Source organism: Chiloscyllium plagiosum, chromosome 23 (genome assembly GCF_004010195.1).
Source record: "Chiloscyllium plagiosum isolate BGI_BamShark_2017 chromosome 23, ASM401019v2, whole genome shotgun sequence".
Taxonomy (NCBI): Eukaryota; Metazoa; Chordata; class Chondrichthyes; order Orectolobiformes; family Hemiscylliidae; genus Chiloscyllium; species Chiloscyllium plagiosum.
Genome location: NC_057732.1, coordinates 1,685,812 through 1,700,845, shown reverse-complemented (window position 1 = coordinate 1,700,845; position 15,034 = coordinate 1,685,812). Strand labels below are relative to the sequence as shown.

Below are 15,034 nucleotides of genomic sequence, written 5' to 3'. Positions count from 1 at the left end.
GATATTGATGCCATGTTCCTAACCTCCCTACACTCCAGGTTCTGCACCCTAAAGCTACAGTCTGGGTTCCCATGCCCCTGCAGAGTTAGTTTAAACCCCCCCCAAGAGCACTAGCAAACCTCCCGCCAAGGATACTGGTGCCTCTCAGGTTCAGGTGTAGACCATCCTGTTTATAGAGGTCCCATCGTCCCCAGAAAGAACCCCAGTTATCCAAATACCGGAATCCCTCCCTCCTGCACCATCCCTGTAGCCACGCATTTAAGTGTTCTCTTTCCCTATTCCTCGAATCTCTATGACGTGGCACGGGTAACAAACCAGAGACAACAACTCTGTTCGTTCTAACTCTGAGCTTCCAACCTAGCTCCCTGAAAGCCTGTCTCACTTCCTCGGCACTCCTCCTACCTATGTCGTTGGTGCCAATGTGGACCACGACTTCGGGTTGCTCCCCCTCCCCCTCCAGGACCCAGAAAATACGATCAGAGACATCACGTACCCTTGCACCTGGGAGGCAACATACCAAATGTGAGTCTCTCTCGTTCCCACAAAACCGCCTATCTGTGCCCCTAACTATCGAGTCCCCAATTACTACTGCTCTGCTCTTCTTCACCCTTCCCTTCTGAGTAATGGGGACAGGCTCCGTGCCAGAGACCTGCGCCCCGTTACTTACCCCTGGTAAGTCATCCCCTCCACAAGTATCCAAAACGGTATACTTGTTCTTGAGGGGAACGGCTGCAGGGGGTCCCTGCACTGGTTGCTTCCTCCCAGTCCCCCTCACTGTCACCCATCTATCTGGCATCTTTGGAGTTACTACTTCCCTAAAGCTCCGATCTATGACCCCCTCTGCCTCCCGAATGATCCTAAGTTCATCCAACTCCAGCTCCAGATCCCTAACACGGTCTTGGAGGAGCTGGAGATGGGTGCACTTCCTGCAAGTGTAATCAGCAGGGACGTCCATGGCATCCCTCACCTCAAACATGTTGCAAGAGGAACATTGCACTGCCTTCACTGCCATCCCTCTAAAAGTAACCTTTTAAAAAAAACTGGGTCTAAAGAATAGAACAAGCAAAATGCAGCACTTACCTACTTACTACAACGGGTCTTATTATTAGGTTAGAGGAGGAGGGAGGGTGGGAGGCACTACCTCTGTAGTGCCTCGGGTTCTTCTACTGCGCGCTTTTATAGGGAAAAAACCTACCCGGCTGCCCCTCTGGTCTTCATCACTTTCCCCTGCTGCTCCCGCTGTTTCTGTGAAGAGAAAAAAAACACCGCTGCCCGCTACCGGTAAGTAATTTTAAAACAAACTGTCTCACCTTAGCCACCACCCACAACTACAATACCGCACATTCAGTGTTAACCAAAAATCACATACCTATGCCAGTCATCTCAACCTTAACAAAAATCCCAATACGGATTCCCCCAGATCTCTAACAGCCAATAAAACTGATAGCATCTCAGAATTAGAGGAGGTTTGGGGTTGTTATATTCTCTTAATCAACTCTGTCAACTCTTGGAATGTTTTGATGTCTGGTGCCTCTGGGAAAGTTTAAGCCACTTATAACTGAGAATGCTGCGGGTCTGCAGGCAGTCAGAAGGATTACCTGTTGCTTTTCATATACCCCAATGTCATTTGCCTGGTGAAAATATTATATTCTTTCCACATACTGGGCCCAGTCTTTGACAGCAGGATCAAATGAGTCGAGCTTTCCAAATAAAGGCATGATGCCAGAAATGCTTACCCCCAACTCCAAGATGACTGCTGCAAGCAAATATTCTTCAGGCATGTCCTATTTTGTCCAGTTGCCATTGAAATAACTGCACAGAGGCTGGTCTCCCATTACCAAGTCACCCTTTATTCCCTTGTGGACAATGCACTGCTGGTGGTTAGCTAGCTGAGAGTCAGTCACCTGAACTGAGGAGATTCTAATTTTGTGGTTATATTGAAGGTTATACAAAAATGCAATACACAACAATAAATATAATACACCAGAGAGATAGGGACGCAAACTAAACACCCCAAATCTCAACGGAATCAACAACAATACATGAAATCATACAGAGTTTTTACACAAGTCACTGTTTCCTCCCCTCCCCCTCCCAAAATAGTACCATAATGACCTAAGTACATAGGATAATCTGTTACAGTCCCTAAGGGCAGAGTTAAACAGTAGGCAAAGGCCCACAATATACAGTTGCAAACACTTTACACACCACCTGCAACCAAGCATAATACAAAACAGTGTACAAAACATGACATAATTGAAAACAGCATTCAACAGTGAAATGCACTCGACACATAACCCAGCTCCCAGTAATCCTCTATGCTTTCCAGCCCACGGGTCCCCTATGCACCTTCTGGCATCGGTCCACCCTGCATATTAAGCCAATCTTTCTTGGCCTGCTTTTCTGACTGGTCATCAGCCGCCCTAGGTACTGACTGACCCTCCCCAGTCCTGCTTTCCCCCTCGACTGACCGTTGGCCACACAGGTCCTGGTTGCTGATGTGCGGTATTGTAGTTGTGGGTGGTGGTTATCAGTAGTGAGTCAGGAGGAGGGACAGTTCAATGGTTATCCTGGAGTTCGAGTAGATTTTGGGGAAAAAAGAAGAAATTGCTGGAGAAACTGAGCAGTTAGCAGCATCTGTGGAGAAAAAGTAGAGTCAATATTTCAGTCCAGGCGAATATATAAGTGTTGGTTAGTGATAATCAATCCCAAAGCAAAATAGTTTCTTATTATTTTTGACAGCTATTTTCCTCCTTTAGTTAAGTGAGTATACGTGTCAAAAATAAGTGCATGGAAATTTCATGAGTACAGTGTTCCACTCAATGATTTCTGCACAACTTTGACTGAGGGTTGAAATATTTATGTATACTTAGTAGCTATCCCTTTGTACTGTTTGGGCCCAACATTAAATTGCTCTCTAAGCTGCCAATCTGGCTGAACGTCTACTGAGACGAAAGTAATCTGAAGAAAAGGTTTATTTCAGTTGCTTTGATTTTTGTTGGAGAATTCTTGACCAGAGGAAGTAAATCTCCTTTGATTGTTTCTGAGATCTCTAAAGAAGATGCTTGCATCAGTGTTTATGTTTTTGAAATTTCATCGAGATGTTTGATGTTCACTTCACCATTCCGTTGTTTTGGATCTGAGAATGTCCTGTCTCTCTCAGTACCTAGTTCCATTGGTGACAATTCAGCATTGTTTGTCACATAACTTATTCCAGTGCCATGTCATATAACAGCAAATACAATATCAAGAATTTGAGACAAATATAATGAAAGGAACTTGCATGAATACATACATCTGAAGGCATGCAGAATGGTACAAACCTTTAGATCGCCAGATATGTTCCTGGCAAAATTCAGAGATTGAACAAATGAGGCTGTAAGGAGAGAAGGAACAGATTTGAGGATTGCTGCAGACATTTCTTTGGTACTATGGCTAAATTCAATAGAGAGCGTTCTCATCTCAAAAGGAAAAGGTTTTCATAAACCAACCACAATTCTGCTGATAGACTACAAGCAATTACTGTGACTGAAGAACCAGTCAAGAACAAGAAATCATTTTCTCCCACTCAAAGCCTGCTGTACCCACTGATCCCAAATCAACATGCAACCTCGAACTCTTCAACTACAGAAGCAAAGTTGCTGAATTATGACTTTAAGTTTGCAACACTTTTTTGTGAAACTGCAAGCAAATAACAAGCTTGAAATGATGATTGACTGATCTGAATTTCATCTTTATAAGTATCTTTCATTCACATCTACTTTTAATTTTTGTATCTGTATTTTATCTACTAACTGTTATGTTTTTTATTTCAAAACTTTAAGCAATAATTATGCAATAAACTAACCTTTGCTCTTGTTCAAAACTAAATCTTTGTTCTGATTTTTAAAAATTGGAATACTCATGATCAAAAAAGGGGATGAATGAGCTACACAAATCCATAGTTCAGTGACCGTGCTGAAGACCTGCATGGTATGATCATGACAAGATATTTCATCATTCAGAGTGGTCTGTGAACTGAGAATCTGTGTGGATATGTTTTTCAATATGTAAATGATTCAATTTGGAATAAACTAGCAGCAGAGATTTAGTCTGAAACCAGTAAAGGTTCGTTTGTTACACAACTGTAAGTTGCTTAAGTAGAAGTAATTGAAGTTATTAACTAAATACATACAGAAATTATATGGAGGTAAGGTAAGTGATATAATAAAGATTAATTCAGTTCATTCCTTTAAGAGGTTGTGGCAGACTTGTAGATTGCACTTGAAGTGTTGGTTGTCAGGAGTGAAAGATTAAAGAATTGTGTTGATATCTTCTGTAGTTGAGTGGGTGCAGGGCAGGAGCACATTGGGGCCAGTGACCATATTTCTACTAGTTTTAAAATAGTGATGGAAGAGGATAGACCAGATCTAAAAGTTGAAGTTCTAAATTGGAGAAAGGCCAATTTTGACGGTATTGGGAAATAACTTTCAAAAGTTGATTGGGTGCAGATGTTCACAGTAAAGGGACGGCTGGAAAATGGGAAGCCTTCAGAAATGAGATAACAAGAGTCCAGAGACAATATATTCCTGTTAGGGTGAAAGGAAAGGCTGGCAGGTATAGGGAATGCCAAATGACTAAAGAAATTGAGGGTTTGGTTAAGAAAAAGAAGGAAGGATATGTCAGGTACAGACAGGATAGATCGAGTGAATCCTTAGAGTATAAAGGCAGTAGGAGTATACTTAAGAGGGAAATCAGGAGGGCAAAAAGGGAACATGAAATAGCTTTGACGAATAGTTAGGGAGAATCCAAAGGGTTTTTATAAATACATTAAGGGTAACTAGGGAGAGAATAGGACCCGTCAAAGATCAGCAAGGCGGCCTTTGTGTGGAGCCACGGGAGTCATAGAGTCATAGAGATGTACAGTATGGAAACAGAAACGAGTATTTACTATGGAGAAGGACTTGGAAGACATAGAATATAGGGAAATAGATGGTGACATCTTGAAAAATGTCCATATTACAGAAGTAGTAGTGTTGGATGTCTTGAAACGCATAAAAGTGGATAAATGACCAGGACCTGATCAAGTGTACCCTTTAACTCTGTGGGAAGCTAGGGAAGTGATTGCTGGGCCTCTTACTGAGATATTAGTATCATGGATAGTCACAGATGAGGTACCGGAAGACTGGAAGTGGGCTAACGTGGTGCCACTGTTTAAGAAGAGTGGTAAGGACAAGCCAGGGAACTATAGACCAGTGAGCCTGATGTCGGTGGTGGGCAAGTTGTTGGAGGGAATCCTGAGGGAGAGGATATATATGTATTTGGAAAGGCAAGGACTGATTATGGATAGTTAACATGGTATTATGCATGGGAAATCATGTCTCATTAATTTGATTGAGTTTTCTGAAGAAGTAACAAATAGAATTTATGAGGACAGAGCGGTAGATGTGATCTGTATGGACTTCAGTAAGGCATCCGACAAGGTTCCCCATGAGAGACCGGTTAGCAAGGTTAGATCTCATGCAATACGGGGAGACCTAGCCATTTGGATACAGAACTGGCTCAAAAGTAGAAGACAGGGTGGTGGTGAAGGGTTGTTTTTCAGACTGGAGGCCTGTGACCAGTGGAGTGCCACAAGGATTGGTGCTGGGTCCACTACTTTCCTCCATTTATATAAATGATTTGGATGTGAGCATAAGAGTACAGTTAGTAAGTTTGCAGATGACACCAAAATTGGAGGTGTAGTGGACAGCGAAGTAGGTTACTTCAGATTACAACAGGATCTTGATCAATTGGGCCAATGGGCTGAGGAATGGCAGGTGGAGTTTAATTTAGAAAAATGTGAGGTGCTGCATTTTGGAATGATGTTGTGAAACTTGAAAAGGTTCAGAAAAGATTTATAACAATGTTGCCAGAGTTGGAGGATTTGAGCTATAGGGAGAGGCTGAACAGGCTGGGGCTGTTTTCCCTGGAGCGTCGGAGGCTGAGGGGTGACCTTATAGAGGTTTACAAAATCATGTGGGACATGGAGGGGATAAATAGACAAAGTCCTTTCCCTGGGGTGGGGGAGTCCAGAACTATAGGGCATAGGTTTAGGAGAAAGTGAGGTCTGCAGATGCTGGAGATCAAAGTTGAAACTTTATTGCTGGAACAGCACAGCAGGTCAGGCAGCATCCAGGGAACAGGAGATTCGACGGGACACACTTTCGCACAGGCCGAAGAAGGGCCTGTGCCCGAAACGTCGAATCTCCTGTTCCCTGGATGCTGCCTGACCTGCTGTGCTGTTCCAGCAATAAAGTTTCAACATAGGTTTAGGGTGAGAGGGGAAAGATATAAAAGAGACCTAAGCGGCAACTTTTTCACACAGAGGGTGGTACGTGTGTGGAATGAGCTGCCAGAGGAAGTGGTGGAGGCTGGTACAATTGCAACATTTAAAAGGCATTTGGATGGGTAAATGAATAGGAAAGGTTTGAAGGGATATGGGCCGGGTGCTGGCAGGTTGGGCTAGATATCTGGGATATCTGGTCGGCATGGACGGGTTGGACCGAAGGGTCTGTTTCTGTGCTGTACATCTCTATGACTCTGAGTAGTCAGAGCTAACCATGATAGGTTGGTGCAATACATATAGCAGCTTTGGGGAGCAAGTGACTATCCTTTTTTATTACTGGTTCTGCTGCACAAAATTTGAAAGGGATTATTTCCATACAACTTCCTCTGTGACTTAGTGACAGAGAACCAGCTCTCACATACTATTCAATTTTTTTTAAATTCAAAAAAGTGTATTTATATACATAATCATTAATGCAGTTCAATTCTTTTCAGGAACAAATGAAGGAATCAAACAGACCATGGAGTTTGATTCTACCAACAAACAAGCCTACATATATTTGAGGCACCGGGAGGGTCTGATAACTGAAAAGATACCCATTTAACTTTGGCAGAAAGACCTCAGATGGTGGTCTTTTCCAACTCTGTCGCAGCTGCCGCAACCTTTAGTGCGTCCCTCAGCACATAGTACTTGTGCCAGTCTGCAACATTCAGTTGCTCTGGAAGACCCACAGGTTTCAGGCAGACCAAAGAGCAACCTTCACCGAGTTGATGGTTCTGCAGGCGCAGTCGATGTTTGTCTTGGTGTGTGTCCCAGGGATCAGACCACAGAGCACAGATTCCTACATCATGGAGCTGCTCAGAATCTTTCTCCAGACTTTCTTTGCAAAGGCACATTCCAACAAGAGATGTGTGACAGTTTTTACATCTTTGCAGCTGCTATGAAGGCAGTTTGCGGTGGCACAGACAGAACGGGTGTACAAGAAGGAGCTCACAGGTGGTGTCCTTCTCACATCTGCCACGCAATGTCTTGGTGTTTGTTGGAAAGTTCTGGTGATGAGGTTTTCTACCAAATGACTTTGACAGTCTGCTCAGGGGACCATGTGACAGGATCCATCTTCTCCTTTTTCTATAAGGTCTTGAGGTCACTTACATGCTGACCACTTCCTGATGGACTTGTGGTCGAAAATGTTTTTCTGCAAATTTCTCCACAAAGGACAGGTGGTACAGAATGGTCCAACTACTTGCAGCGTTCCATCAGTACATAGTGACACTTGGTACTTGAATGCACAGCTTGATTAAGTTGCAGATGGCCATCAGGATGAAGGTGATGCTGTTCTCCAACCCCCACCCCTCAATTATCCAGAGCTTTGGACATGGTGTCCTTGTAGACATGAGGAGAAAGTGAGGTCTGCAGATGCTGGAGATCAGAGCTGAAAATGTGTTGCTGGAAAAGCGCAGCAGGTCAGGCAGCATCCAGGGAACAGGAGAATCGACGTTTCGGGCATAAGCCCTTCTTCAGGAATGAGGAAAGTTTGTCCAGCAGGCTAAGATAAAAGGTAGGGAGGAGGGACTGGGGGAGGGGTGTCGGAGAGTCCCTCCTCCCTACCTTTTATCTTAGCCTGCTGGACAAACTTTCCTCATCCTTGTAGACATGGTCCATCTTCGACCTCCAGATAAAATGGAAGATGGCTTGGTGACTGCAATTGTGCAGGTTTAGGGAATGGGCTAGACCTGCACCACATATAACAACAGAAAGAGTGCCTCATACCTGATGACCAGCTTTATACACACTCCTAAAAGACAAGTGTCTGCCTCACATTGGCAATGCGCTCCTCCCAAGATTTTGTGTATGCCCCAGTCCCTCTGAACCATTTTCCAGCACCTTCAGGTAATCTGTCCTGACTGTGAAGGGGATAAAGGATTTGTCAGCCCAGTTCTCAAAGAACGTGGCCTTGTTCCTTGATTTACCTTGACTCCCGAGGCTAGTTTGAACTGGTCACAGATGCTCATGAGTCTGTGCACTGACAGTGGAGCCAAGCAGAAAATGGTAATGCCATCCATGTAGAGGCTTTGATCTGGAGGTCTTTGCTGTCTGGAATAGTCACTCACTCTTTTCAAGCTTGCAACCTTCCTTATGGACTCAGCAAAAGGCTCTATATAACATATAAACAAAGCAGAAAGCAGAAGAAAGCAGAATTCTGCCTGACTCCAAATCTGATTGGGAAACTTTCTGATTCCCACCCATTGTTTGAGACTGCACTAATGATGGGGTTCATCAGATGAGGGCATTGCTAATCAGGCCAGCATTGTTGCCCATCTCTAATTGTGCAGAGGGCAGTTAAGAGCCACTCACATTGCTGTGGATCTGGAATCACATGTTGGCCAGATCAGGTAAGGATGGCAGTTTCTTTCTGTAAAGGACACTGGTGAACCAACTGGGTTTTTCTGGCAATCAACAATCAACTAATCAATTAAGACTCTTAATTCCAGATGTCATGGTGGGATTCAAACCTTGGTCCTGCCTTCCTATAAATGTGAAGTCAGCTACTTCGATAGGAGAAACCGAAAGGCAGAATATTTCTTAATTGTTACAGGATGAGAATGTGGCGCTCCAAAGGGTGTCTTGCCTGGTAAGTCACTAAAAGTTAGCATGCAGGTGTAGCAATCAATTAGGAAGATGGAGGGATTTGAGTGCAGAAGCAAACATGCTTTGATGGGACTGCATCTAAAAAATTGTGTAAAGTTTTGGCTTCCTTTGGATGTACTTTCCTGAGAGCTGTGCTCCCCAAGCTTTTACCTACTGTGACCCCATTTAGACCACCTGACATTCTTAAATATTGGCTGGAGTGATTCATACCAGACATTAATGTGCTTCAGAGGTCAAATACAAAGTATTTTCCTGCCACCTTGAAATTTTATGACTTGTATCTTCTGTTTCAAATTATGCTGTGGGAGGACAGAGGGTCACCCTCAGATTATACCATATTAATACAGGAGCAATATTTATATGTTCACAATATTACATTGAATTTTAATAAATAGAAAATCAAATGAGTTACATGTTAAACAAACTGTCCTCTGCTCTGGAATTTCCAATGACTGTCAGCCCGTCATAATCTGAAGCGCTAAATATTGAAACAGACTGTGAAATGGAAAGTGCATTCACTTTTATCCAAGAGCTATGACGTTTTAAACAGTTTGCTCTGTCCTGTTTTACATTTAAGTTGTTGTAAATTTGTTTTTATGTATGTTTTACTCTATTAACAGGAGATAATAAATCTACTGAAGGGAAGACAGTTTCTTTCATCTAGGGCCCAAATGATTCTTGCTCAAGCTTTTCTTCAGCTCAGCGATTTAAGAAAGTCGGAAACTTTGTGTGACTCAAAAGAAGCTGCAATGCAGCAAAAAATTAATCTGTGTTTGTCAGCCCAGAAACTGATTTTTGACCAGGTACTATTTTTCATTTTATTTTTATCCATTGAACTGACAAAACGGCAGTAACATTTTATGTAACAAATCACATAGTTATGATCCAATTGAACATTGTTCCTGCTCTTTCATCTTTGTGCTAATAAATTGAAGCGTCAACATTGATGGTGTGGAAGTTGCTTGGAAGTGAGTTCAATCATTTTCAGCAAAAATGGCATCACTTAATAAGGATTCTAGCCACAAGTTTCAGAGGGGCTGATGTGTTGTAATATGGAATTTTTAAAATTAGGCATGTTTGTGTATCTATAAAGACAAAGGAAATGATTCTCCAGATAAACACATTTCATGACACAACACTAGGAAACCTAGAAGAACAGAGCAATTTTGGGGTACTTGTCCACAGATCTCTGAAGGTCGCAGGGCAGGTTAAAAGGGTAGTTAAGAAGGCATACAGGAAACGTGACATTATCTGTTGACGCACAGATAATAAGAGCAGGGAGATTATGTTGGAGTTATACAAAACTTTGATTAGGCACCAACTGCAGTGGTACGTACAGTTCTGGTCACCGCATGACAGGAAGGATGTGATGCACTGGATGGGATGCAGAGGAGGTTCACCAGGATGCTGCCTTCTGTGGAGCACTTTAGCTATGAAGAGAGGCTGGATAAACTCAGTTTGTCTTCTTTGGAGCAGAGAAGGTTGAGAGAGGACCTGTTTGAGGTATACAAAATTGTGAAGGCCATGGACAGGATGGATTGAAAGCAGCTGTTCCCCTTTGTTGGAGAGTCAGTAATGAGAGGACATACCTTTTAAGGTGAAAGGCAGGCGGTTGAGAAGAGGTTTGAAAAAAAGTTTTTTTTCATCCAAAGGTTGGTGAGAATCTGGAACAAACTGCCAGAGAGGATAGTTGAGGCAGGAAACCTCAAAACCTTTAAAAAGTACTTGGACGAGCACTTGAAATGTTATGATATTCAAGGCCATGGGGCAATTGGTGGAAAGTAGGCAAAAAAAATATGGAAAGAACCTTGGATGCTCAAAATCTGAAACAAAAACAGAAATTACTGGAACATTTCAGCAGGTTTGGCAGCACCTATGGAGAGAAATCAAAATTAACGTTTTGGGTCCAGTTACCCTTCTTCAAAACACCATTGTGCTCCATAACGCCTGAAAGGAAAAGAAATGGTTTCTTGTTAGGTGTCAAATGAGCAAGAGGATGAAGTGGAACTGGGGGTGCAGGGCAGCTCTCAGCCAGCATACGATCAAGAGTGTGTATATGGCAACCCATGGCAATGAGTTGTGAGCTCAGGAGGTGACGGAATGTTGAACATTTCCAAGATACTTGTGATCCTATGTGGATTCAAAATATGAAAGTGGGATTAGTATAGATTGATGAATTGAAGGGTCTCATCTCTGCTGTATAATTCTCTCTGTCTCTGGTTGTCTATGAACTAAATGATGTCATAATCCTGTTTGGATAGTTAGCGGTTAAAGAAAAAATTCAGTGAAACAGCAATCAGCAGGCAGAAATGTGCCATGAGACTTCACAGGTTTAACAACTTTATTGTATACATAAAGAGAAATGAACCAAGCAAATGCCATTAACTTAGCACAAAGACCTATGCAACAAAATCAGTTCAACTCCGAAACGGAAAAAAAACAAAGAACTACGGATGCTGATTCTGAAGGTCACTGGATCCAAAATGCTTTCTCTCCACAAGTGCTGCCAGCCATGCTGTGTTTTTCCATCAATTTGTGTTTGAAAATCAGTTCTACCATTTACTTTCCTCCCCAACAATTTCTTGTCTTACAATATCTTGAAGGTTCCTTCACTTTTCTTGGAACCAACTCTAAAGGTATGCCACGTCTCTCTAGAATTTCATTGAATTCCAGTTTTTCCTCAAGATACAAATCCCATGGAGATCCTCCCATTAGCATTTTGCTGAGAGCCTCCTTTTTTTAAAAGACCTCATGAGCACAGACACTTTAGTTCCTTGACCTGGCTGAGAAGGTGCAGAAAGGATTCGCCAGAATAATTTAAGGGATGATAATAAGACCATAAGGTAGAAGAAAAGAATTAGGCAATTTGGCCGATTTTCGTCTGCTCCACCATTCAATCATGGCAGATGTATTTCAGATTATGAAGATAGAATGCAGAAATTAGGACTGTTTTTCTTGGAGAAAAGGAGGCAGAGAAGAGATTTGGTTAAGGCATTCAAAATCGTGAGGGATTTGTACTGAGTAGATAGGAAGAAAGTGTTCAGCTCATGGAAGGATCAAGGATGAAAAAGCTTGGATTTATTTGGTAAGTGAAAACAATGCAAAGTGGTTAAACATTCTGTTTGAGAGTGTATTGAAAGCAGATTCAACTGAAGCAATCAATTTGGAATTAGACTGTTATTGGAAAAGAAAGGATGTACGGGGTTACAGTGAAAAAGTGAGAGAATGATATTGAGTGAGTTGTTCATTCGGACAGCCACATCAGGTACACTGGGCAGAATGGCCTTCTGCATTGTAACATAGCATCACAGAATCCTACAGTGCAGACAGAGGCCATTTGGCCCATCAAATTTACACCGACCTGCCAAAGTGCATCCCCACCACCCTATCCCTGTAACCCTGCATTAACCATGACTAATCCACCTAGCTTGTACATCTCTGGAGTGCTTCTCTCCTTTGGGGACGGCACGGTAGCTCAGTGGTTAGCACTGCTGCCTCATCCACCAGGTTCCCAGGTTTGATTCCAGCCTTGGGCGACTGTCTGCGTGGAGTCTGCACATTCTCCCCTTGTTTGCATGGATTTCCTCCCACAGTCCAAAGATGTGCAGGTTAGGTGAATTGGCCATGCTAAATTACCCATAGTGCTCGATGCATTAGCCTGGGTGAGTTACTCTTTGGAGGGTCGGTGTGGACTGGATGGGCCAAAGTGCCTGTTTCCACACTGTAGGGAATCTAATCTAATCTAATCTTTTGACTCATAATAGTTCAGCAATACTATGGTTTTTGAAATATCCCAGCTTCTTTTCCCTTCACCAAATCCAAACTGTGTTTGATCCCCAACCTACATCATATATTCCACGTAGTGAATAATGCATTCAGTACTTTCTCTGCTTAAATGAGGGCCTGACTAACTTTTCTTTCCTTTGGCTGCCCTCAATCTGTGTTTTGCAATTTACACTGGACCAAAGGTTACCACGAGGAGAAAATGAGACTGCAGATGCTGGAGATCAGAGTCAAAAGGTGTGGTGCTGGAAAAGCACAGCCGCTCAGGCAGCTTCCTGATAAAGAGCTTATGCGGAATGGACTCGATGGGCTGAATGGCCTTACTTCCGCTCCTATGTCTTATGGTCTAAAACACCGACTTTCCTGCTCCTTGGATGCTGCCTGTGCTTTTCCAACACCAAATGTTTTGATAAAGTTCACCAACGCTTTCTCAAGGGCAATTAGGGAGGGCAATAAGTGCTGGTTCAGCCAACAACACTCCTATCCCTTAACAGCAGAGAAAAAAGATTTTTGGATTGGTTGGGGACTCTAATGATTCTATCGTGAATCCATCTAAAATGCACAGGCATTTCACAGGTGTAAATGGAGTTGAAATTCTACTTAAATTTCACTAATGTTATGATGAAATTACATCAGGATTTTGGCCCCTGAGGGTTTCTTCCTGTCTCCCCTTCTAAATTTAGTAGGAGTGAGGCTTCTAAAGAGAGAGAAAGCAGGTTTCAGCAATTTACACTGTTTCTATGGCGATCCCGCTGGGGTTATGAGAGTGCTGCAGCCTCCAACTCTCCCAATAGAGATTTCAAGCCTACATGTATAACCTAGTAAAAAACTGGTGTGGTACCAATTCACATTCACCTCACACAGAGGTGCTGTTCAATGTTTTGGTCTCAAACCACTTTAAGTGGCAGAGAATTCCTTTGGCTCACTATTCTCTAGGTAAAGAAATTTCTCCTTATCTCAGTCCTAAATGGCCTACCTTATATTCTTAGACTTAGACTTAGACTCTCTGGTTATCAGGAACATCAGAATGTTTTGGTTTCTATGAGATTCTATCCATTACCCTCCCAACCACCACCCCCACCCAGCCTTCCAAACTCCAGTGAATACAATCCTAACCGATTTAGTCTTCCATCATATGTCAGTACAGCCATCCAGGAATCATTCTGGTAAACCTTTATAGCACTCACTGCATAGCCAGAACATCCTTCCTCAGACAAGGAGTCCAAAACTGTACACGATATTCCAAGAATGGTCTCACTAATATCCTAGACAATTCCTGCAATTCATCCCTGGTCCTGAACTCAAATCCCCTCATTACTTGCCATCTCATTCTCGCTCTCCCCTTCAGTAAATTAGACAAATAAACACTGACCATGCTACTCATGCTGTGAATTAATGACAAAAATAAAATGCTGACAGTTGCAATACCCTGAAATTATTTTTTAGCATAGGGATCGTCAGACATGATGGCAGAAATCTGAATCTGTATCCTCTCAAATTAGACCTTCATAACTTCAGTCTCGGATTCCACTGCAGTACCAAACTTTGGAAGGTTTTTGCTTGCCAGTCAGACCCCATTATAGCCTTAGCTTATGAATAGATCAATTGCAGTATTCCAAAATCCCCTAGATTCTGGAAAGACCCAGGCTGTTTGGAAAACTAGAAAAGTAACACTTCCATTCAATAAAAGAACGATAGGAAGGAATAAACTTTTTGTCAGTTAATTTAAATTCACACATTGGGAAAATGCTAGAATCTATTGAGAAAATAGTAACAGGACATTTAGAAAAGCATAATAAATGTAAGTAAATAAATAGTTATGTAAAAATGGAAATCATGATTGATAAATTTATTAAGAGTTCACTGAGAATATAACAAGCAGTGTGGGTAAAGGGGAACCTGTAGATGTAGTCTGTTTGTAGTATATTTCTAAGAGGCATTCAAAATGACTCTGCAAAAAGTAACATCATCATGAGGTCAGAGGTGGTGGAGATCACTGATCACCATTATTTGGGTAACCTCAGATACTGGTGTTATCATTGTTCATATGCACAAAGGCCTGAACAACATCCAGGCTTGGGCTGATAAGTGGCAAGATAACATTAGTGCAATCCGAGTGCCAGACACTGATCATCTCCGTTAAGATAGAATCTAACCATCACCCCCATGACACTCAATGGTCGTAAATCCACCACTATTAATACCCTGTGGGTTACCACTGACCAAATACTAAATTGGACCAGTCACATAAATATTGTGGCTAAAATAGCAAGTAAGAGGCTAAAAGTTCTGTGG

At 42.4% G+C, this 15,034-nt stretch overlaps 1 protein-coding gene across 1 annotated transcript in view; it reads left to right on the top strand.

Annotated features, from left to right (window-relative positions):
- Positions 1-15,034, top strand: part of LOC122561536 (cilia- and flagella-associated protein 54-like) — a 201,748-nt gene that overhangs the window by 72,317 nt on the left and 114,397 nt on the right. The window contains exon 10 of the mRNA XM_043713281.1: positions 9,577-9,759. Coding sequence (XP_043569216.1) covers positions 9,577-9,759 — 183 coding nt within the window. The remainder of the gene's footprint in view (positions 1-9,576; positions 9,760-15,034) is intronic.